General features: G+C 42.6%; 1 protein-coding gene across 5 annotated transcripts in view; it reads left to right on the top strand.

The window, feature by feature from the left end:
* Positions 1 to 21,906, top strand: part of pde8a (phosphodiesterase 8A) — a 72,510-nt gene that overhangs the window by 45,756 nt on the left and 4,848 nt on the right. For 4 of the 5 annotated variants that reach the window (XM_083759624.1, XM_083759620.1, XM_083759622.1 and 1 more), the window contains exons 8-21: positions 1,396 to 1,536; positions 2,537 to 2,625; positions 2,718 to 2,769; positions 2,868 to 2,919; positions 3,078 to 3,155; positions 3,321 to 3,356; positions 4,094 to 4,164; positions 4,738 to 4,902; positions 11,276 to 11,324; positions 12,752 to 12,881; positions 13,894 to 14,092; positions 19,674 to 19,891; positions 20,341 to 20,473; positions 21,552 to 21,716. In XM_083759624.1, coding sequence (XP_083615750.1) covers positions 1,396 to 1,536; positions 2,537 to 2,625; positions 2,718 to 2,769; positions 2,868 to 2,919; positions 3,078 to 3,155; positions 3,321 to 3,356; positions 4,094 to 4,164; positions 4,738 to 4,902; positions 11,276 to 11,324; positions 12,752 to 12,881; positions 13,894 to 14,092; positions 19,674 to 19,891; positions 20,341 to 20,473; positions 21,552 to 21,716 — 1,578 coding nt within the window. The remainder of the gene's footprint in view (positions 1 to 1,395; positions 1,537 to 2,536; positions 2,626 to 2,717; positions 2,770 to 2,867; positions 2,920 to 3,077; positions 3,156 to 3,320; positions 3,357 to 4,093; positions 4,165 to 4,737; positions 4,903 to 11,275; positions 11,325 to 12,751; positions 12,882 to 13,893; positions 14,093 to 19,673; positions 19,892 to 20,340; positions 20,474 to 21,551; positions 21,717 to 21,906) is intronic. The other variant, XM_083759621.1, reaches the window with a different exon arrangement.

Here is a 21,906-nt window from a genome sequence, read left to right as displayed (position 1 = left end):
CAGCTTCATGGTGGCGCTATAGGACATAGTTTGGTTCAGTCAGCTTCATGGTGGCGCTATAGGACATAGTTTGGTTCAGTCAGCTTCATGGTGGCGCTATAGGACATAGTTTGTTCAGTCAGCTTCATGGTGGCGCTATAGGACATAGTTTGGTTCAGTCAGCTTCATGGTGGCGCTATAGGACATAGTTTGGTTCAGTCAGCTTCATGGTGTCGCTATAGGACATAGTTTGTTCAGTCAGCTTCATGGTGTCGCTATAGGACATAGTTTGGTTCAGTCAGCTTCATGGTGGCGCTATAGGACATAGTTTGGTTCAGTCAGCTTCATGGTGTCGCTATAGGACATAGTTTGGTTCAGTCAGCTTCATGGTGGCGCTATAGGACATAGTTTGGTTCAGTCAGCTTCATGGTGGCGCTATAGGAAAAAAGCCAATGCATTTTTCCCATAGAGATTTCCAAACATATTGATATCAATTATTTTAAGCTTAGAATCAAGCCATCCAGAGTCCAGGGGAATTAAAAAAAAGTTTTGAATATTTAATTACAGGTATATGATGTTTCGCAGTTTTCAAAAGAAATCCACCGACTTGCGTCGGGACAACCACACTTGCAATTTCCCAATTTACACCTTTCTAGTTACCTTCTGTTTTCATATGGTAAAAAAACCCCATTTGTAAGTTCTACCAAAGCCCCACAGGTTGAGTGATGAATATGCTAATGCCACGAACAGATTAAAGCCTGTGTTATACTATACAAAAGATAACAGATCTCCAAGCTCACAACGTGTTAACTTGCAGCACAATGCTATTTTCGATGAGCGACGCATGCATACAACCAAGTATAAATCAGGTGTAATGTAATTTGTTTTCTAGGAGCATCATCATGTAGCTCCAATGATGATGTAAACTGAACTATTGTACATCTGACCCCAGCGCAGCGTGCTCTGTATGAATCCAATGATGATGTAAACTGAACTATTGTACATCTGACCCCAGCGCAGCGTGCTCTGTATGAATCCAATGATGATGTAAACTGAACTATTGTACATCTGACCCCAGCGCAGCGTGCTCTGTATGAATCCAATGATGATGTAAACTGAACTATTGTACATCTGACCCCAGCACAGCGTGCTCTGTATGAATCCAATGATGATGTAAACTGAACTATTGTACATCTGACCCCAGCGCAGCGTGCTCTGTATGAATCCAATGATGATGTAAACTGAACTATTGTACATCTGACCCCAGCGCAGCGTGCTCTGTATGAATCCAATGATGATGTAAACTGAACTATTGTACATCTGACCCCAGCGCAGCGTGCTCTGTATGAATCCTCTGATATGGGGCAAATGAATGGCAAACTCTCATCACAATTCTCTTTCTCCTCTCATTCACAGTATGTCAACCCTGCCTATGAGTCTATCATGGGTTATCAACAGGGTGAGCTAATAGGGAAGGAAATTATAGAAGTGCCTAGAAGTGAAAAGAATAAACCTGATCTCCTTGAGACAATAAACTCCTGCATACGGAAAGGAAAGGTAATTGATATAAATTTTTCCTAAAACCTGCTTTTTGTGTACTGATCGTTTCACTGTGGTTAATTTACACCTGTCATACTGTCACTAAATCTGCACACTTTCTACAGCTCAATTCTGTCATGGTGTTTAGTCATACATGTGCTCACATATCGCTTTAAAGACTACTATTGTTGAGCTACTGAAGTGCCTAAAAATCCAGTAAAAATCCTCAGTGTAACGTAAACCCTGAAACTATAAACATGGACCTGCAAGGATCCATGTGAGTGCTCATTTGCATGCATGCGAGCGTCCAAGTGCATCTGCGAGCATGCATGCGTGTGCATGCATCCGCGTGCGTGTGTGAACTCTGCAGTTGGCAGAGGGCAGCTCCATTTCATGTGCAGAAGATCAGTGGCTGCTGGCTGTGCTGTGATGTTACTACAGAGGGTGCAAAGGTTACCTTCAGACAGCCCAGCAGCAGGAAAGATCTTTTACAGTCCATGGGTGGGATGGACATGAAACAAGCGCACTGGACGCCAAGAGTGTCTCCCCCCCCCCCCCCGTTAAAGTGGTCTCTGAAACACACAGTTACAGTTACAGCCCTCACCATCACTAACCCTCACATATAACAAACGATCTGTTTGATATGTCATTTCTTTTGAATGGTTTTCTTTTTAATATAAAATATTTATCCTCATCTACAGCAGTGTTTTTCATGTCTCATCTCATGTAAGCTCTTTAGATGGCTTTAAATCAGCTTAAGACTTATTTTTATTTATTCACTCTTACGTTTAGTTGATTTTTAAATCTCTGTGTTGTTATTCATGTCCTCCTCACAGTTTTTCCTGATTCACTGCATTTCTTTGCTATTATTTTAATGTTTTATGTTTTTGCTTTTCGTTTTTATTTTATTATTTGTACCTTTTCTTGCTCTTAAAGCACCTTGCATTTCATGTCATGAAAGGTGCTATAGAAATTAACTTCATTATTATTATTACACTTCCGTCTTGGTGTGTTGCAGGAGTGGCAGGGGATTTATTATGCCAAAAAGAAGAATGGAGACAGCGTTCAACAAAATGTGAAGATCACTCCTGTGTTTGGACAGGGAGGGTAAGTTGTTTAAGCACATGCCATGTTCAACCATTCAGTATCAGTCATCCTTAGAGTAACTGACTTGACTATGTTTATTTTGTCATTCACAGAAAAATCAGACACTATGTGTCTATCAACAGGCCTTTAAATGATAATAATAAGGTAACTGGGGTGAACATCTTTACTGTTTTTACAAATCGGATGCATTGATGAATAAAAATGTCTGACCCTAATATGTGTTTTTCCCACGATCTGTACAGACTGATAAGTCCAGTGAACGTGTGCATTCTGTGCAAGCAGAGTCTCAGACAGGTAGGATCTGTACTCCTTCCTTCATCTGGATGTTTTCTGCATGAACTTTAAAGGAATCTATATTACACAAGAGGGTGTGCTCTCCGCAAGCATCACTGAAGTGAAATAATCACTGTGTGCGTGTGCGTGTGCGCGTGCGTGTGTGCTCCTTTCCACAGACATCCAATCCAGTAGACACAAGGATAGAAGGAAAGGATCCCTTGACGTCAGATCTACAACGTCCCGAGGGAGCGATGGTGAGAGAGAGACAGTGGTCAGGGCCAGCAAGGCCTTCTCTGCTGGCCCACTTGCCTGATGCAGAAATTTACATTTTAAAAATGTATATTTATATTTATATTTTCTTTTTAACAAATATTATATCTTGTATTTATTTCGCTGCCACTGCACTGTTTCTCACTCAGACAGGCTGGATGCTCTGGTTCCATTCCTCCATGCAGGTACAACAGCCCTTGGTTTTTTTTAACCAATGAGATTATTTCCTTGTGTTGTCTCCGGGTAGAATTATCTACCGGGAGACCTGCAGAAAATCCAGTGAATCCCATTGTTGTTAAAATGAATGGGAGCAATATAGAGATTGACAGGTTCCTTAGCCAATCAGATTTTGAGTTTGCCCTGCTGGGCGTTATCTTTCAAGTACCAAGACCAAAGGCCAAGCTAGCTGGCCTTTGGCGACGTTACTGTCTTGCTTGGATCCCATCGCTGGTGGGAAATATTGTCCATTGAGAAAAGAGAACTGGGTTTTTGAAACTTTCTGTGGGTTGATTGAGCTCGCTAAATTAAGAGATTTAACTCGCGGAAAACAGCTGAAGGAGGAGAAGAAACAGATTTAGTGGTGGATTTACAGTCAAAGCATTTTTCGAGAAGGAAAGACTTCAAGAAAAGCTTGCAGGGTAGACCATTGGTATGATGCAGGCAGCCATGGTAAAGGATCTTTATATAATATTTTATAATATTGAAGGCCTAGTTCATTTCGGCACGGCCCGCCACTGGAGAGAGAGGGGGAAATTGATCCATTGTCTCCACTGACAGCTTGTGAAACCTTTCACATCCCCTGTGATACCAAGAGTGTTGATTGATTGTGTACAGTGCACACCCTCCTGATTATGTTGTTGAACATCCAGACTGTCGTCATAGTAGTCCTAAAGGTGATTTCTTTGTTTGTCCCTCATGCCAGGGAGCTCTCAGCGAAGGCACTCCTCCATGGCCAGAATCCACTCTATGACCATAGAAGCCCCCATCACCAAGGTTTGGTTCCTCTCTCTCTCTCTCTCTCTCTCTCTCCTAGCCTCTGTCATATGATTATTAGTTTGCATTGGCACTTCCATCCCATGACTGCGACCCATAAAACTCAATGAATGGTTATTGTATGTAAGTCTTGGGGCAACGTATATAATGTACAGATAAAAGGCCATATTATATGGATAGAATGGGAAACAGAATGGTCTGCTGTTCAGGGGAGTTCTTTAGGCTGTGGCCCAGCTTGTTAGAAATGGAGAAAGTCCCCAGGGATGGTCACACTGCAGTTCCTATGCTGTATCATTTGACTGTGCTGTCGCTCCCTGTAGACATATCCCTCTCCAGAATAAAGCTATTAATGGAACGCCTGGTCGCGTGTGTGTGTCTTTCTGGGTCTGCATGTGTGCATTGCGTGTGTGCAAAGTGGGAGAGTTCTCATTAGGGGGTGCATAACTGCACAGTAAACGTAATTCTGCCCAGGGTCAATCAGTCGTCAGTGGGCATCCACGGATAGATCCTATAACTTGGGTCATTGGGTAGTTGTTCCCCGTCTGAACAGAATCTCTCCCTCTGCCATTCCAGGTGATTAACATCATCAATGCAGCTCAGGAAAGCAGTCCCATGCCGGTGGCAGAGGCCTTGGATCGGGTGCTGGAGATCCTGAGGACCACTGAGCTATACTCCCCACAGCTTGGCACCAAGGATGAGGACCCCCACACGAATGATCTCGTAGGGGGGTTGATGATGGTAAGACTCCGATAAGGCAGGCCAGAGTTTCTGCATAGCCTACTGCAGCCCTTGCCAGCGTTTTTGAGCATTTTATGTATTCCCACAAAGTTCTAATATTTAAATTAATTAAATTACCTACATTTGATTCTCTTGTGTTTATTCACTATGCCCCATGTTTCTTTAAATGCAGAATACATTGAGCATAGCAAACTGTTATAAAAGCATAAAATTAGTTTATTGTTCATTTCAACACATCTATATTGATAAGCACAAAAACAAATTCACACAGTATAGCACAATTAAACCACCTGTTGATAAATTGATAAATGAGACCGTATTCTTGAAAAGCAGTGGGATCAGAGGGGATGTGCCGAAAATGGCCATGAACAGGGAAAAGGTTGAAGACCCCTGGCTTAGGGCCCTATTTAGACAATCTATGTCACAGATCGCATGTCAAAGGTCGCAAATTGTGATGTTCCGGCTCCGACGCAAGGTGCTCTTTGAATTGGTCATGGCCGTGTTTTCTCCAAGTTGGAGTAGATTCTGCTCAGGCTGGAAAACTAATGCAATGTATAATATGTCAAGTTGACTAATTATGCTGAGTCTCTCAGAAATGTCATCTATCATGTTGAACGTAAGTGTTCAATGTGGTTGGATTTTATTCAATGTGGTTGGATTTTGATTACAAGCAGCAGCCAAGTACATTTGGTAAATTATACAAAGTGACAATGACAATTGTGTCAGTTGTATACTGGCAATGGTACTTACTACTAGTACTGTTCAGTGCTAGGTAATATAGGTATAAGATATGACCCCAAGTTGGGGCTGTATTTTGCATGTCTTAAGTACCAGGTCTTATTACTTAACTTAAGACCTGGAGGCGTGATCCATGCCATTTGGCTATTCTGAGTGGCCAAAGATCATTGACCACGCCTCCAGGTCTTAAGTTAAGTAATAAGACTTGGTACTTAAGACACGCAAAATACAGCCCCTAGTCTCTGCAGTGGGGGGCAGGACCTTCTCCCCTGTGCCACGCAGAAGCCCACGAAGCAGTGAAGATGAGATATATTGGATCATGGAGAATGTTAGGTGACATTGTGACTCTCCGTCGCAGAGTCAGAAGAGATAAATATTGGTTCCTTTTTTGTTTTGATTGATTGACCTTGACATATTTTTTTACAAAAATGCATATACAAACACAAACATATGGTATATTTGTACGTATCTGTCAAAGGGGAAAAAGCTGAAAAGCTTGCCTTAAAGCAGGGGTATTCAACTAGATTAGGCCGGTGGCCACAATTGTAGAATGATGATGTGTGTGGGGGGGCCGCACAGCGTGCGTGCGAAGCGCGGAAATGTGTGGGTTCTCAAAATGCATTTTGTGTTCAAACACAAAGATTTATGTAATACATTTGTGCACAGTAGCCTTGAGCACAGGGTGGTATATGTCTATACAAGTATATGCTACCTTTAAATAGATAGACACACACACACACACACACACACACACACACACACACAAACACACAAAAAACCATGCAGTACTCTAGTCTAAAGTGACTGGTGTCTGTCTGCTTTTTCTCTCCAAAAGCCCTTGAATATGATATCATTATGATAATCTCACACTTCAGACCGTGAGAAAATCGTCCAGAAGGTGGACTAGGTGGGGGATGGTCGTTGTTAAGCAGAATCCAACAGAGTAGTTCTGACAGGTTGTCGAATAATTTGCGGCTGCTTTTGCTTCGCGAGTGTGTCGTTCAGCTGTGTTGCGTACGAGATACAATGCACGAGTGGCAGGTGAAACAGAATTGCATATATACTCTTCCCTTGATGGAGCGAGGGCGGAGATAGGGTGGAGAGCTTGACAGTTCCCTTGGCAGTGAGGCCTTTGTGAGTGGCGAGGGTGGAGCTTAGATCAGTTACCATGGCAGGTAAATGGTGGAGTTAACTCTAACTGTGGTGAAGTTGATTGAGCTCTATACCTGAGGCAGGCCTAGGAATGGAATTAGCATGGAATAGGTGGCGGAGGTAACCAACGATCTTATCTTGAAAGCGTAGTCTTCCTCCTGAACATATGTTGTACCAACTCCATTAGAAAGCCTGCAGTTTATATTAGCTTGGTTTCCCCATCGATGGTGTCACTGGTGGAGAGGTTTCTGAAGTGCCCACAGCCCTCTTATGAGACACAGACCGAGTAGAAAAACAATTGTGGCATTTTATCATGAACATCAGCGAGGACCAATTATATCAAGGTAGGTTGAAAAGTGGTGAAGTGGTCCTTTAATACCACTGCGGTCCTGTGGGCTAAATAATGTCAAGGACCTACAAATCTCCCTTTGTGGTCAAACAGATAAGACTGACGCATTTACTCAATGGCGAAAAGCTCTCCGAAGTCCTGGTGTTCAGAAAGGCTGCATGTCCCTTGGCAACTACACCACCGTCTACTAAGATGCATGCTATCATAAACATGAACAGCCACCAGCTACATCTGTCCCATTATCCAGCAGTCCATATCAAAGCCTGCAAGGTCATGTGATTGTGTCATGTGAGATGAAGGCAGCAGGGTCAGGAATGTTTGCCCCGTACGCATGCAGACTTCAATATTTGGGTGTGTGGACTTTGTTTGCAGAATGAAACGGAGAGCGGGAGACACAGAGAGAAGTAGAGGGAGAGACAGAGACTGATTAACCATGGTGAGGTAGAGAACTAGAAAGACTGCCAAGTTGGCAGTCTTGGCAAGAACCCCAGAGGAAGTGTTAGATTGTCCTTTGTGCTCCTGTAGGCTGGAGAGGAAAGCAGTTCCCCCAAACCCTTCTCTCTCTCTCTCTCTCTCTGAAGCAGAACTGGAGAGCCATACAATGTTGTCTTGGTGCAGGTTATTTTTCTTGCTCCATACTGTGCAATTATTCTCAGAGAAACATGTGCTCGGTTAATCGTTTATTCTCTAGGTCTCTAGTTTCTATTTGACTCTGCTGTGGTAGACAGACAGTAACACTCAATATTTGACTGAGGGGTGTGGGGGCGTCGAATGTTCGAACACAGAGCTTTTTCTTTTCTTTTTTTTTGAGTGGAGCTGTCATCTTTCTAGGGGAGAACGTCTTAAAATAGCCAGTGTGTACAGAGGCAGCGCCACCGTGAGACAATGCTTGGGTCAAAGATGAGCCAGTCTCCTCTTCCTTTCTCACTCGTCAAGGAAACACTTCACTCTGTAAGACTACTGCTCAAACTACACCCTTATGTAGCTTTAGTATGGTTATTGGCTGACATTGTCCTTTTTTTATATAGATTTACACATTTATGTTGTTTTGGGGAGGAAGAGAAGGCCAAATAGTAAAACCAAAAATAATATTAGCCTATTAAGATCGGAGGCCGATTCTACAAATACCTAAATCAGTAGTTCTCACACAAGATTTTTCAATTATGTTCAAAAATAGCAGATGTACAAGCTCTCAGTGAGTGAGCTTGTATATCTGCTATTTGTTTTTAATAAAAAAAATACACCCGTGTGAAGTGAGGGGCGCTGTTATGATCGTACATCATCATGCATCATCTCATACTTACAAATCTACGTCATATTTGGCGGACATTTGACCTAATTTCTCCTTTCCTTGTCAATGGCAAATATGAGACGTGTGGGGACAAGATCACGTAAATGTCCCCTTCATTGTCAATGGCATTTAATGTTTGTGTTGCGGACATTTTGTGTATTAAGGAGGGGCTAGCGCCCCTAAAAATGTCACAGATGCTTTCCCGGTTTTAATGTAAACAGTGACACAAACGTCTCCCACTAGGTGGACAATGATCCTCTTGGCCACAACCATAACAAACATCAAAGCTCCTAGTCCTATCCAAGGTTTATTGAATTTATAAAACACGGTAAAACTGACATAATTTGCTGTGTTTGGAGACTCTCTGCACATCTTGGTAAATGGTAAATGGTGCATTTATATAGCGCCTTTATCCAAGGTGCTTTACATAGAATACCATACCGGTGTATAACCTGTATAGATCTTGACCAGGATGTTGGGCTGCACTGCTTTGCTGTAGTTTGTGGAAATCAAAGAGTCTTCTAGGCTGCAAGACTAACGGTTAATGTGGGCGTGGTATCAGAGCAACAGAACGTAATAGCATATAAATCCCTGCCATATATTTCAGAAAATCAGTGGAAACAAATGTCCTCCCTGTAATTTCGCCAAGCTAGAGCAGGTTATAAATTAGATGTTAATTGACACAGTAATAAAAGCCATAGTGTTTATTTAACTGCAGCAGTACACACTGAGTTAAGTTAAGACTGGTGTTTTTTACTGTGTTGCAATAGTCGGAGATTTGTGGGTCATGGGCCTCAGGCCGAGAAGTAGTCCGATCAGTTTGTTTTGTCTGAAGCTTAGTCTTTAGTGACATTGGGATGTTGGAGAACCAAGAGGTGCAAGCATAGTCAAAGTGGCCCCGGCAAGAATCATGAGAGAACTTTTGTTGACAAAAGAGGAAATTCTCCCAAAAAATCTTGTTCTTTGATTTACTTTTTGATCACCTTTGATGTCATACTTTCATCTGTCGTTTTTTGTCAAGAATATAGCCCAAATGGGTAACCTCTTCTTTGCTTGAGATTACTTTATCATCAGCAATGGATTCTGTTTTACCAAATTGTAATGGCAGTTTATCGGAAAACTAGAAAAAGTGCCCTTCTGGGCACAGGTCTCCACCAGGTTATCCACTGATCCGTGCAGTTAGAGGTGAAAACACTTTTCGGCCAGTTATAGCGCCACCTTGAGGCTGAGTTGAAATTGTTCATGTGGCATTTTGTCCTCGGCCTAGTGGGAATGTGGGTGCACAATTTCACGGAAATCACGCGATGTGTTCATGATTTGCAGCATTTTGTTTGAAACTGAGCACTCCTGTGAACTTTGGAAGCCAATCTTAACCAATCAGGATGGAGTGTGAGAAATCTGAAAGACGGGTTTGGTTGAATGGCTCTAGAGAGACTGTGTACCAATTTGCGTGATGTTTGGACAAAATCTGTAGGTGTGCTGTGCAAAAACTTGTTTTGCACAAAGCGGCCTCCTGGTGGCGCTATAACAGGCCGTTCTGGAAAGTTTGGGGCAGAGGTTCATCGTTGGCATCCAGGGAGTGTGTGTGCAAAATTTGGCATCGACCGGGTTAACGGTGGCCGAGATTAGCTGCTCACGGACGGACGGACGGACAGACACACACACACACACACACACACACACGGACGGACACACGGACGGACACACGGACGGAGTGCAAAACATACTCTCCCCCCATGCCTTCGGCCTGGTGGAGACAATCAAGTACAGATTTCAGAACTTTTGCCTGCATGGATGTCCGTGAATTAAAGGGACACTTCACCCTTTTTGCAAAACAATATATGTTAATGACGTTTAGAAGATTTAGAACACTTTCCTGGGGGTCTTTGTGTGTAATATGTGGTTTTAGATACAGTATTTTAGATTTTAACAGTGAACCCAGTGTCTCTGATGTCATCGACACTGGGCTCACTGCCTTCCAGACCTGGACTACAATTCCCATAATGCTTTGGTGCACTGCTCCTCCTTGTGGATAGGGGGAGGGCTGTCTTACTGAGACAAGATGTAGTCCAGGAAGTAAGTGAACCCAGTGTCCATGACGCATCCCCGTTTTTACTACCCAGTTTCGCACCAGTGAGGGGAGGGCGGAGCTAGCCCACACTGTGCCCGCTGCAGTCAGCGCACACAGAAGTCAAGGCAGGCGGCTGTGGAAACAACACAAATAAAAACAGAAGCCCAACATGAGAATAAAGGAAACATTCAGTCCAAATGTCCAGTTTGCTAATTCACAACAACTACTACTACTACTTTGTTGTTGAAACCTTGAATTTTCTCTAACTATTAAATAATATAGCCTTTCCATAGGAGTATCTTTTTATATTTTTTTCCCAAGAAGAATACAGGCAGTAGCATATTAAGTTATGTAATGACTAACTCACTGCTAAAATCTAAAATATCTAAAACCACATATTTCCCCAGGAAAGTGCTAAATCTTCTAAACGTCATAAACATATTTGTTTGCAAAAAGGGTGAAGTTTCTCTTGTAAAGGTGCTGCCTAGTTCATGAATCCGTAAAGACACTTCAATGTTATAATCATATACGTCATGCACATGCCTGCTATCCACCCTCTGTCCACTTAACGTCAAATATGTATTCGAGTATCATTTCAATCCCACAGTTGAAAGCATAATTATGTGTGTGGCTTATAGTAATTTTGTTTTCTGAGTTCCTGGAAGTTGATTGACAGCAGTGTTTCTATTGCTAATCCTGTTGCCAGAGCCGAGTGGTAACCTTTGCATCCACTTCCTTTTGTCACACTCTTTCATTTGCTTTCTTGTTGCAGGATGGCCTACGCAGATTGTCAGGAAATGAGTACATCTTTGCCACAAAGCGTAAGTATACAAAAGAACTCTGCTGGTGATGGTCTGCAGATGGTCTTGCTTGAGTAGTTCCATTACACACACACACACACACACACACACACACACACACTCTTTCTTGAGTAATTCCATTACACACACACACACACACACACACACACACACACACACACACACACACACACACACACACACACACACACACACACTCACACTCACACTCACACTCACACTCACACTCACACTCACACGCACACACAGTAACCGGAATGCTCACCTTAAAACAAGCTCACCCTCATTTCTTTCCGCCGAACTGACGCAGGCTGCTCGTTAGGGCGGTTCTTGTATTCTTTTACAATGACATTGTATTTGTTTTGCTGAGAATAAGGTTATAAATAAGTTTAGGGTTAGGCATAGTTTTACTGGGGTTAAAGGGGAAGAACACTTTGGTAGAAGTATGGGTTGTGTAGTTTCTTTGCCATGATGTAACTCCAAATGTGGACAATAAATAAAAAATAATTGCTCCAGTGATTAGAAATTGGTGATTCAAAATATGCTCCTCGTTGACTTACTTATTTTTTTCAGATGATTTTTTCATGTGCTGTGTTGCTTAATTACCATTACGTGCGTTCAGGTAAACAGTTAAAGCATTGTTGTTATGCAAAGTAGTGGGTACTTGACACGGTACTTGACACGGTGTGAAAATATGGGGGTGCACCCACCGCCAGTAAACTTAGACTGGGTACTGCGTCTTGGAAAGTCTGGTGAGTGGTGACCGAGGTGGTTAGGTGCGTCTTCTCTTTAATCTAGGGGGATGCGTTCTAGCGTGCATGCGTGTGCACAGTTCCGTTCCGTACCTGTGCGTGCATGACTGCGCGTCACAATTATTTTGGTACCACAGTGTGGTACTGCGTTCTACGACCATGACACCACTGGAGGGGGGGACTCAGACTTTATTTACGGGTGCCAGTTTCGAATTGCACACATCAACTTTGTTTGCGTTTGTTTATATACTAAAAGAATGACTTTGAGATCTGTTTCAGTGTACAATTTAAGTCAATGAGGAGCATATTTTGAATGATCAATTTCTAATCACTGGAGTGATTATTTTTGATTTCTTGTCCACATTTGGAGTTACATCATGGCAAGGTAACTGTCTACTAACTACACAACCCAAACAAAACCACCAAAGTGGTCTTGTGTCTAGGAATAGGGTTAGGTGTTTACTGTCGGCACTGTTTTACTGAGGTTACGGTTAGGAATAAAGTTAGGGTTGACCGTTTTGGCATAGTTTACTGACGTTACGTTTAGGAATATCAGGCAGAACAGTTACAGTACGTCGGCTGTACAACCGAGACGACTGTGTTTTGAGGCGACTGTTTTGGTACACAAACACACACTCACTCTCATTCTTCTTTTTCTGCCTATGTTCCCCACAGAGCCGCACGCCAGTCACCTGACCACTCCGCTGTCTCTAATTGACATCCCGCCTCGTATAGCCCAGACCATGGAGAATGAGGAGTCTTGGGACTTTGACATCTTCAACTTGGAGGGTGCTACCATGAAAAGGTGAGGTGACAATCTCACCTCATCTACGATCTGTAGTTATATCACGTTTTTAATAAAGAGCTGGAGAGACATGGAGACTCCTGTTGCTGAACAAACGCTCAACAAGTCTATAGCAATGAGTAATTTGTGAGCACTGAGCAGACACCAACACACAAGGCAGGATCAGATTGGGCGACCACGGCCGTTTATTGTGATACGTGCGCTTTTAGGCGCGCGGCATTAAATGCAAACTCAAAGTCAAACTCAAACAGAACTCCGCCTCTTCTCTGCCGTCTGTCACACGGGCAGGATAGGGCGGTTAGTTAGGGTCCTTTTCCCTAACTGGGCTTAGTGCACCCTAATATATAAATCACTCTCTGTCCCCGGGTTTGACAGGTACTTATTTCCCTGCGTCAATATTCCCCCGGGGAAGTGGAACTCTCGTCGTTATAGATTCGTCTGGGGCAGCGGGTTACCTATAGAGGAGGAGAAATAGACTTTTAATATGACGCTCATATTAATATGGATATGCCTGGTGTGAGAGGATGGGTGAGATATCGCTTACCGCCGAGCATGCCCGAACTGTCCCTCTCAGTAGTCAGTGGGGAATGAGCGCAGAAGCAGTCAGTCCTTCCCTTTTAACCTTCCCTGGAAGGTGGCGCGTACACTTGGCCTTGAGCCAATAGGTAGGCGGGGTAATACGTCTGTTGAATGACGAGGCCAAGTAGGCTATACTACCTGGCGGCTGGTTGCCTAGCGACACCCCACAACTTACTATAATTTATTTTAACCAAAGAAAATCCCTACCTTTAGTTTTTAATAAGATTTAGTTGATTATTAAAAAAATCAATTTATTTATTATTTTCATGTTGAATCATTAAAACATAAATAAAACCTGCTTCTTAATTATTTGATTAACCTACATGAGCAAAAGTAAGCCTGTTATTGATTCTAAATATAGTTTTTTGATATATTTCCGATGAATGGCACATCCCTGGGTTATAATCAACTCCCATGACCTTTGACCCCTCAGGCCTTTGACCTTCTTGGGTCTGACGATCTTCTCTCGCTTTGGGGTGTGTGAGTTCCTGAACTGTCCCGAGGGCACGTTGCGCGCCTGGCTACAAGTGGTTGAAGCCAACTACCACTCCGGTAACTCCTACCACAACTCTACTCATGCAGCCGATGTCCTGCATGCCACTGCATACTTCCTTGGCAAGGAAAGGGTGAAGGTAAAAAAATGTGCACCAATTTGAAAATGACAAAAAATAATAAATAAAACAAATACTGATAGGGGACTAGTCTAAATTTACAGAAGGGGGTCCCTGGAGGAAAATAGTGGAGGGTTATGCCTATCCAATCCATAGAGTATTAAAAGGATAGAGACTGAACATTTGGTGTCCAAATGCGGAAGTGCAGCTGGGCTTTAACATTGGGCGCTCGGTTGCACGGGGTTTCCTCGTCAAGAATCCACGGGTCCGCCTGCAGTCCTTCCTCTTACCACTAGGGCCCAGCGCTTCAACATTGGAGTGCATAGCTGGCCCCTTGATCCAATCTCAGTCCAATGGAAGGTCAGCTAATTTTACTTTGAGTCCAATGGAGGGTCATACAAATTTAAAGTAAATCAGTGATGGTTGCGAGTGTGAACGACCCAGTAAAATAGATGGTGGTAGAAATAGAGATGGTGATTAAACAATAAACACCCACCCCTAGGGAGGGTTCATCTTTTTTCTTTTATCACTTTGGGTCATGGAATTTTATACCAGGGTGCATACATTTTCTACAGGGGTACCCTTTTTAAAAATCTAGTTGGGGCGAAAAAAAAGAAAGGAAAAACAAACAAAAAAGTTTGGGGCTGTTTTCTGTCTCAACCTTCAACCTTTAAAAAAAAAAGGTTTTTGACGTTTTTGAGGATTAATTTGGTTGGTACAGTGGACAGAGACGGGAAGTTAGAGGAGGGGATAACATGCCAAGAATGGAAGCAGGCATGTTGCCGTGATGTGGTCAGTGTTCTTATACAGGCTGAGCCACCAAGGTGCCCCGATCAGCTCTGGGATTAACCATTACTGGGTATAGTTTAGGTGTGCTTACAGTCCAAGATCAGCCTTACGGTACGTAAGGCTTGTGAAGCCAGTACCTATTAGGCTCCATGCTACTTCTGGGCCTCTTCCAACTTCCTTCACGGGTGTTACCCATGATACTAATTAAGGCTCTATTCCATTTAGTGTACAGTGGTTCTCAAAACGTTTTAATTCCAAGGACCCCTGTAACTCTGAGTATGTTACACACCTGTGTTTCCAGTGAGCCAACATGCAGCACTGACTCTGTTTGACCAGAATGGAACAGAGCCTTAATTAACAGCGGTAACACCTGTGAAGGAAGTAGGAAGTAGGAAGGGTTAGAGCCTATATTGACACAATGACAATGAGTTTCTGTAGGTTTGCAGTTTGCACACATTTTAGGGATGCATTATTTTGCAGCCATATCACTCACCGCTATACGAGTTGTGCGATTTGTTTGATCTTGTCACTGTGGTTTGGTCAGCACCTCTGCAACACTGGTGTACGCTTCTTCCTTTTTCTGACAACCATATCATTGACACAGAATCTTGGCAAAACGCTCACATCATTTTACATCACTTTATTTTGTCCCGGACAGAGCGGTCAGTCATTGCAGCGGCCACTATAATGGTCGATGATGCAGTAATGGATTATTAACTCAATTACACAGTCCAATAATTTTCCATACATGTTGGATTTGTGGAAGAGCAATAGAAATAGGGAGAGTGCTAGAAATTCATGATTAGATGTGAATCTACACAGCTTTATCATGTCGGTGTGTAAACACCGCCCAGGAATCTGGCAGTGATATTCAAGTGTTAATTCAACTCTGTGAGAGTGTAACGAATTGTCCTGTAAGAGGCCTTAAAGGGATAGATCAGATTTTTTTTACTTAAGTTGTATGAAATACTTGCCATTAATATAGTGGTTGCAACTGTATTAATTGATTGCCAGAGTCCTGTGGTGGGAGTTCTGCTCTGGTTTTGGTGAAATATCAAGTAGTTGCGGTCATTTTGTGGGGGGCACAGGGGCCACGCAGTAAAAGTAAATTAATCCACAAAACGAACGTAATTTGTATTGTTGACCTATTTCTAAAATATTAGTGCAACTTTCGTTCTTTTTTTACCCCTCTATCACACAGTCCATATCACTACGCCCAAAAAATAGTTCCATGTGATGGAGGGGTCAAAGTTGAACGAAAGTCGCGCTAATATTTTAGAAATAGGTCAACAATACAAATTACGTTCGTTTTGTGGATTAATTTACTTTTACTGCGTGGCCCCAGTGCCCCCCACAAAATGACCGGAACTACTTAATATTCACTAAAACCAGAGCAGAACTCTCACCACGGACTCGGGCAATCAATTAATACAGTTAAGTATTTCATACAACTTAAGTTCAAAAATTCTGAACTATCCCTTTAAAGCAGGGGTGCACACACTTTTTGAGTGGTGCAGCCACTCCTACAACCAGCTTGCAATGTCCTCGTACCTGTTTGTTTGTGTGTCTGTCTGTCTGTTTGTTTGTTTGTGTGTGTGTCTGTCTGTCTGTGTGAGCATGAGTATGTGACTTAATAATAGCAGTAGGGGGCGCCAGAAACAGTGAGAGGGGTAGTGACTCTAATGAGAGAGAGTGAGAGAGAGAGAGAGAGAGAGAGAGAGAGAGAGGGGGGGGGGGGGGGGGGAATTGCACCACTCAGTTCACACGTGTGTGATTTTAGACTTGAGAGCTACTTTCAAAATGACCAGCTCAACCAGATCTACCCACCAAAAAGATATATTATCCCATTGCTGAAAGTAGTTAGTATTAGACAAATGCACTTTTCCCCCATTTTTTGTACTACTGATGTTTGTGCAAAAACATTTTTGACAACTATTGCATTGTGGGTTTGAGCTGTCCTTTTTTATGTCAATCCAATGAAGTCACCTTAATTCAAGTGAATAATTCTATGAATTATTTCGCTCCGTTGTGCAGTTTTATAGTAAACTAGAAAAAGTGCCCTTCTGGGCACAGGTCTCCACCAGGTTATCCACAGATCCGTGCAGTTAAAGGTAAAAACACTTTTCGGCCAGTTATAGCGCCACCTTGAGGCTGAGTTGAAATTGTTCATGTGGCATTTTGTCCTCGGCCTAGTGGGAATGTGGGTGCACAATTTCACGGAAATCACGCGATGTGTTCATGATTTGCAGCATTTTGTTTGAAACTGAGCACTCCTGTGAACTTTGGAAGCCAATCTTAACCAATCAGGATGGAGTCTGAGAAATCTGAAAGACCGGTTTGGTTGAATGGCTCTAGAGAGACTGTGTACCAATTTGCGTGATGTTTGGACAAAATCTGTAGGTGTGCTATAACAGGCCGTTCTGGAAAGTTTGGCAGTTGGGCAGAGGTTCATCGTTGGCATCCAGGGAGTGTGTGTGCAAAATTTGGCATCGACCGGGTTAACGGTGGCCGAGATTAGCTGCTCACGGACGGACGGACACACACACACACACACACACACACGGACACACGGACGGACGGAGTGCAAAACATACTCTCCCCCCATGCCTTCGGCCTGGTGGAGACAATTAAGAAACATAAATAATGTCTCATTGACTTCCATTGTAACAGGGAAACCGCTCTCAAAGTCTCTTTTAGCACATACACGAACGCAACAAAAGCTGATTCTGACAGGTTATCACATAAGGAAAGCTCAATGAGGTTTATGCTGCATTGAATTGCTATTAAGAACTGAGGCTGATTTAAAAATGTCTTTTAAATCCCAACATTTTTCTGAGAAACTTGCATTTCTATGCCAGTGGTTCTCAAACGTTTTCATGTCAAGGAACGACAAAATTAGATGTATTTGGCCGCGGACCAACATCTCAAATTATTTAGTTCTAGGGACCCCCAGAACAATGATTTGAGTCAAAATCACACCCGTGTGAACTGAGTGTCGCAACTCCGTGTGGGGGTCCCCGGGGGGTCCCGGGAACTTCCAGACCCACAGGAATGCGGCCAGGGTGCCGCCCCGCCTTCCGAAACGGTCGAGAAATGACAGAGTTAAGGTGGTTGCACACTGGACGCGTATTTCGGAAAACCAATGGAGAAATTAACGCCGCTAAAAGTCAGAAAAACGCACTCTGTGTGCAGGGACCTTAATTGTGTGGGGGAATTAGCAAACAACACTCTCTCTCTCTCTCTCTCTCTCTCTCTCTCTCCATCTCTCATGCATGCTCCACATTGTAATTAGCAGGCAACAGTGCAACTCTCTCTCTCTCTCTCTCTCTCTCTCTCTCTCTCTCTCTCTCTATATATATATATATATATATTCAAAGATATCCTACTATAAATGCCTCTGTGGCTTCACAGAGACATTTTTTATAATTATTTTGTAAAAGAACCTCCTCCAGCACCGCTCACAATATCAAAAATAGTTATTAAAAATAAATGAAAATAGTAAATGAAAAAGCACGGCCCCCTCACATATTAGAAGGACATTCTAAGTCAACAGAAAAAAGGTCGGGTGTTTTTGATTAATCTATCATGGTTATGGAGTTTGAAGTAATAATGGGTTTGTATAGGAAGGGGGCGGGGTAGCTAAAATGAATATCCAATCATCTAAATACTGAATGGAGCAACTTAAAAAACGTCTGTGGTGTTCACATATGCCTGAGTAGACGATAAAATTACCAAAAGTTTTTTTGAAAGTGAAATATCCCTTTAAAGGTATATTCAGTGATTTCACTTAATTCAAATATCACTTATTTTTTTGTTTTGTTGTGATAATCCTCCCTACTATAGAGTGTGCTGGCCATATAAGGAGTTCCTCCCTGTCCCCAGTTAACCCCTGGGGGTCAAAAAACCTTAGGTTTCGTTTTTGACTCTATCTATCCTGATTGGACGAAAGGCTGGGTCCCACAGCCAAAAACGAAACCTAAGGTTTTTTGAGTGAAATCACTGAATATACCTTTAAATATAAATTTTTAATTGGTTAAGGAGTCATATTTTGTCACTAAGAACTTCTGCTAAAATGTTGTGGTTAGAGGTTGTTCTTCCTTCATACTGCTTTAGTCCTGATTACCAACACTCATGCCTACTTATCGACAGTATGCATGTTGAGATGTGCTGCTGTCAAAGCATGGCCATGTTATCACTATGGTACCAGGAGTCCCGTCCGACCATATGTCTTGTTGTTAGAGAGTGGTGCTTTGGCCCAAGGGTGTCAGTGGCTCGGTGACTGATTCAGTCTGTGCACTGGCTAAGCTGATTACAAAATTAGCTATTTCTGACCTTAGAGACATGATCTTTCATTGGCTTAGCCAGCGGACACGCCGGACAGTGAGTTTAGGTCATCTAAGGCTTAGGCACAAAAAAGAGCCTGGGACTCTTTTCCTTAACAGGCCAGATTAAATGGGTAAAATTTGCTGATGAGGCAAATTTTCACCACACACAGGCAATTACATATCTACACAGAAGGCAATAAAGTTGCACCAGAACAAATGGCTGTACCAGTACCTGAGTGATTATTTTGCTCAACTTTCCTGCGATTCCAGAGTACAGACTCGAAGTACAATTCTCAGTGTTGATGTAGTTCAGAGACTGTACAAGTGAGAGCAATGCAAGGGTTTTTTACATTTGTAAACTCTCTTAAATTAACCTGATGATTTTTCTGTGTAGTTCAAAGCTAATGTGCTCATTTGACCTCCTTTGCTATCTCCCGCAACTAGTGTTTTTCATTGTCCCATTCAAACATATGATTTCCTCTTAACAGCAAAGTCTGGACCCTATTGATGAGGTGGCTGCCTTGATTGCTGCTACTGTTCATGATGTGGACCATCCAGGCCGCACCAACAGCTTCCTGTGCAACGCAGGCAGTGAGCTGGCTGTTCTGTACAACGACACGGCCGTGTTAGAGAGCCATCATGCAGCGCTGGCCTTCCAGATCACCACGCGAGATGATAAGTGCAACATCTTCAAGAACATGGAACGGTAGGAACTTCATCTGGAACGGTGTCTTCATTTAATGAGAATTATCAGGATTGCATTCAGCTCCCTGCATGGGCGTAAACCTGTCACCCCAATAATCACATTAAATAAATGACACATCTAATTTTGCTATGCATTTGAAGAACTTTGAGAACCATGCACTGTCCTATGGAATAAGATGGTTATACTCGGATGGGCGGGGGGGATTGTTTGTACGTTGACAGTGACAGGGTAGTAATTTGATTTACACCCGAAGCAGAATGCTGGTCCCCTTCGAAGGGAGAGTGTGAACAATGTATCCATTCATCGCCACTGTCACTGCAGTCCGAAGATGGAAACCGTTCACGCGGGCTTCCATACATTTACTACACTCACACTTTTCCCCTTTCTCTTCTCCCTCCCTCTTTTCACCATGTCCTCCGTCTCAACCCAATGTTTGTCCATCTCTCTAGGAATGAATATCGTACCCTGCGCCAGGCCGTCATTGACATGGTGCTAGCAACTGAGATGACCAAGCACTTTGAACATGTCAACAAATTTGTCAACAGCATCAACAAGCCACTGGCTGCTCTGGAGGAGAATGGGGTGAGATGGGAGTCAAATATGTGCTTTCCATTATTATGTCTTGCATCACTGTGTATTTTTGACAATTTGGAGCACCTTAATATCTAAATTTAATATATATCAACTTTGAGAGTAGTGGTTATATCCTCTACGACCTCTAGGAATCATATGTTATTTGTACCTTAGAGAAATTCAGCATTCAGTTATACACTATGCATTCCCAAAATAATATCCTCCTGCAATACACAGATATCCTTGATCCAGTATTTAGTAAGCAATAATAGTATTGGTCTGAAGGATTTAACTGGATTGGTGGACCTGTCATAGCCTGAGCATGGACATCTGTGTGGGGAGAGAATTCTACATGTTGGTACAATCTTTCTCATCTCAGTGTGGAATGCTCGGCACAGCCATTTAAAAGATGTCTGGCTTTTTTAACCACTTAAGTCCTCTAGTGCTCTGGCCCTGTGCTTGGACCGCTCTTTTCAGTCTACTCTACACCAAAAATACCCAATCTACAAGCTCGCGATCGACACATTGTGAGATTGTGTATTGGGCGGCTATGTTTGGCTAATGTTCTACCCAGAATGTGCATGTTGGTGTTCAGTTAGGGCCTGGATATTAGGAATAAATGCTAGAAACACTTAATTAGTTAATAAATGAATAACTTTTTGGTACTATGTGAGTGGGCCTTTGACCCTACCTACACTAAACTGCAGGGATCTATCTATCTATCTATCTATCTATCTATCTATCTATCTATCTATCTATCTATCTATCTATCTATCTATCTATCTATCTATCTATCTATCTATCTATCTATCTATCTATCTATCTATCTATCTATCTATCTATCTATCTTATCTATCCATCGAGACATAGAGGTAGCTGTGGTAACAACGTATAGGTTGCACCAGGTCTAAATGGATTAAACATTTTAGCAACACAAATCTTGTATGGAGGTCCTCATCACAAAATACTTTCAGATGGGGAGTTTGTGGCCAAATCCATATTAATCTGGTGGTTCTTATTTGAGAACCACAGAATGCAGGTTTACGTTATAAATTCAAGGCCGCTGATGGTTTACCTTTGATTTCAGGGAAACGATGATGAGGAATCCGTCAAAGGTGTCCTGACATCACCCGAGAACAGGATACTTGTCAAGCGGATGTTGATAAAGTGTGCGGACATCTCCAATCCATGCAGGCAGCTGGAGCTCTGCATAGAATGGGCTGGACGCATCTCAGAAGAATACTTTGCACAGGTAAATGCAGCGGGGATAAATACATTCAAAATCCACATTAAAAGATGGAAAGAAGTGTCTCACACTCCAACTCCATAATGTATCTCTTCCTTATTGATGACATTTCAGCAATCCAGCGTTGAAGAGATCGCATATAAATATCAAATATAAAATAAATATGCACTGCAGAAGTTTGTTCCTCGTTCACAGT

The sequence above is a fragment of the Protomyctophum parallelum genome, assembly GCF_964188405.1.
Source record: "Protomyctophum parallelum genome assembly, chromosome: 2".
Lineage (NCBI taxonomy): Eukaryota > Metazoa > Chordata > Actinopteri > Myctophiformes > Myctophidae > Protomyctophum > Protomyctophum parallelum.
The sequence above is the reverse complement of the archived record's forward strand: the minus strand, read 5'-3'. Positions and strand labels throughout refer to the sequence as shown.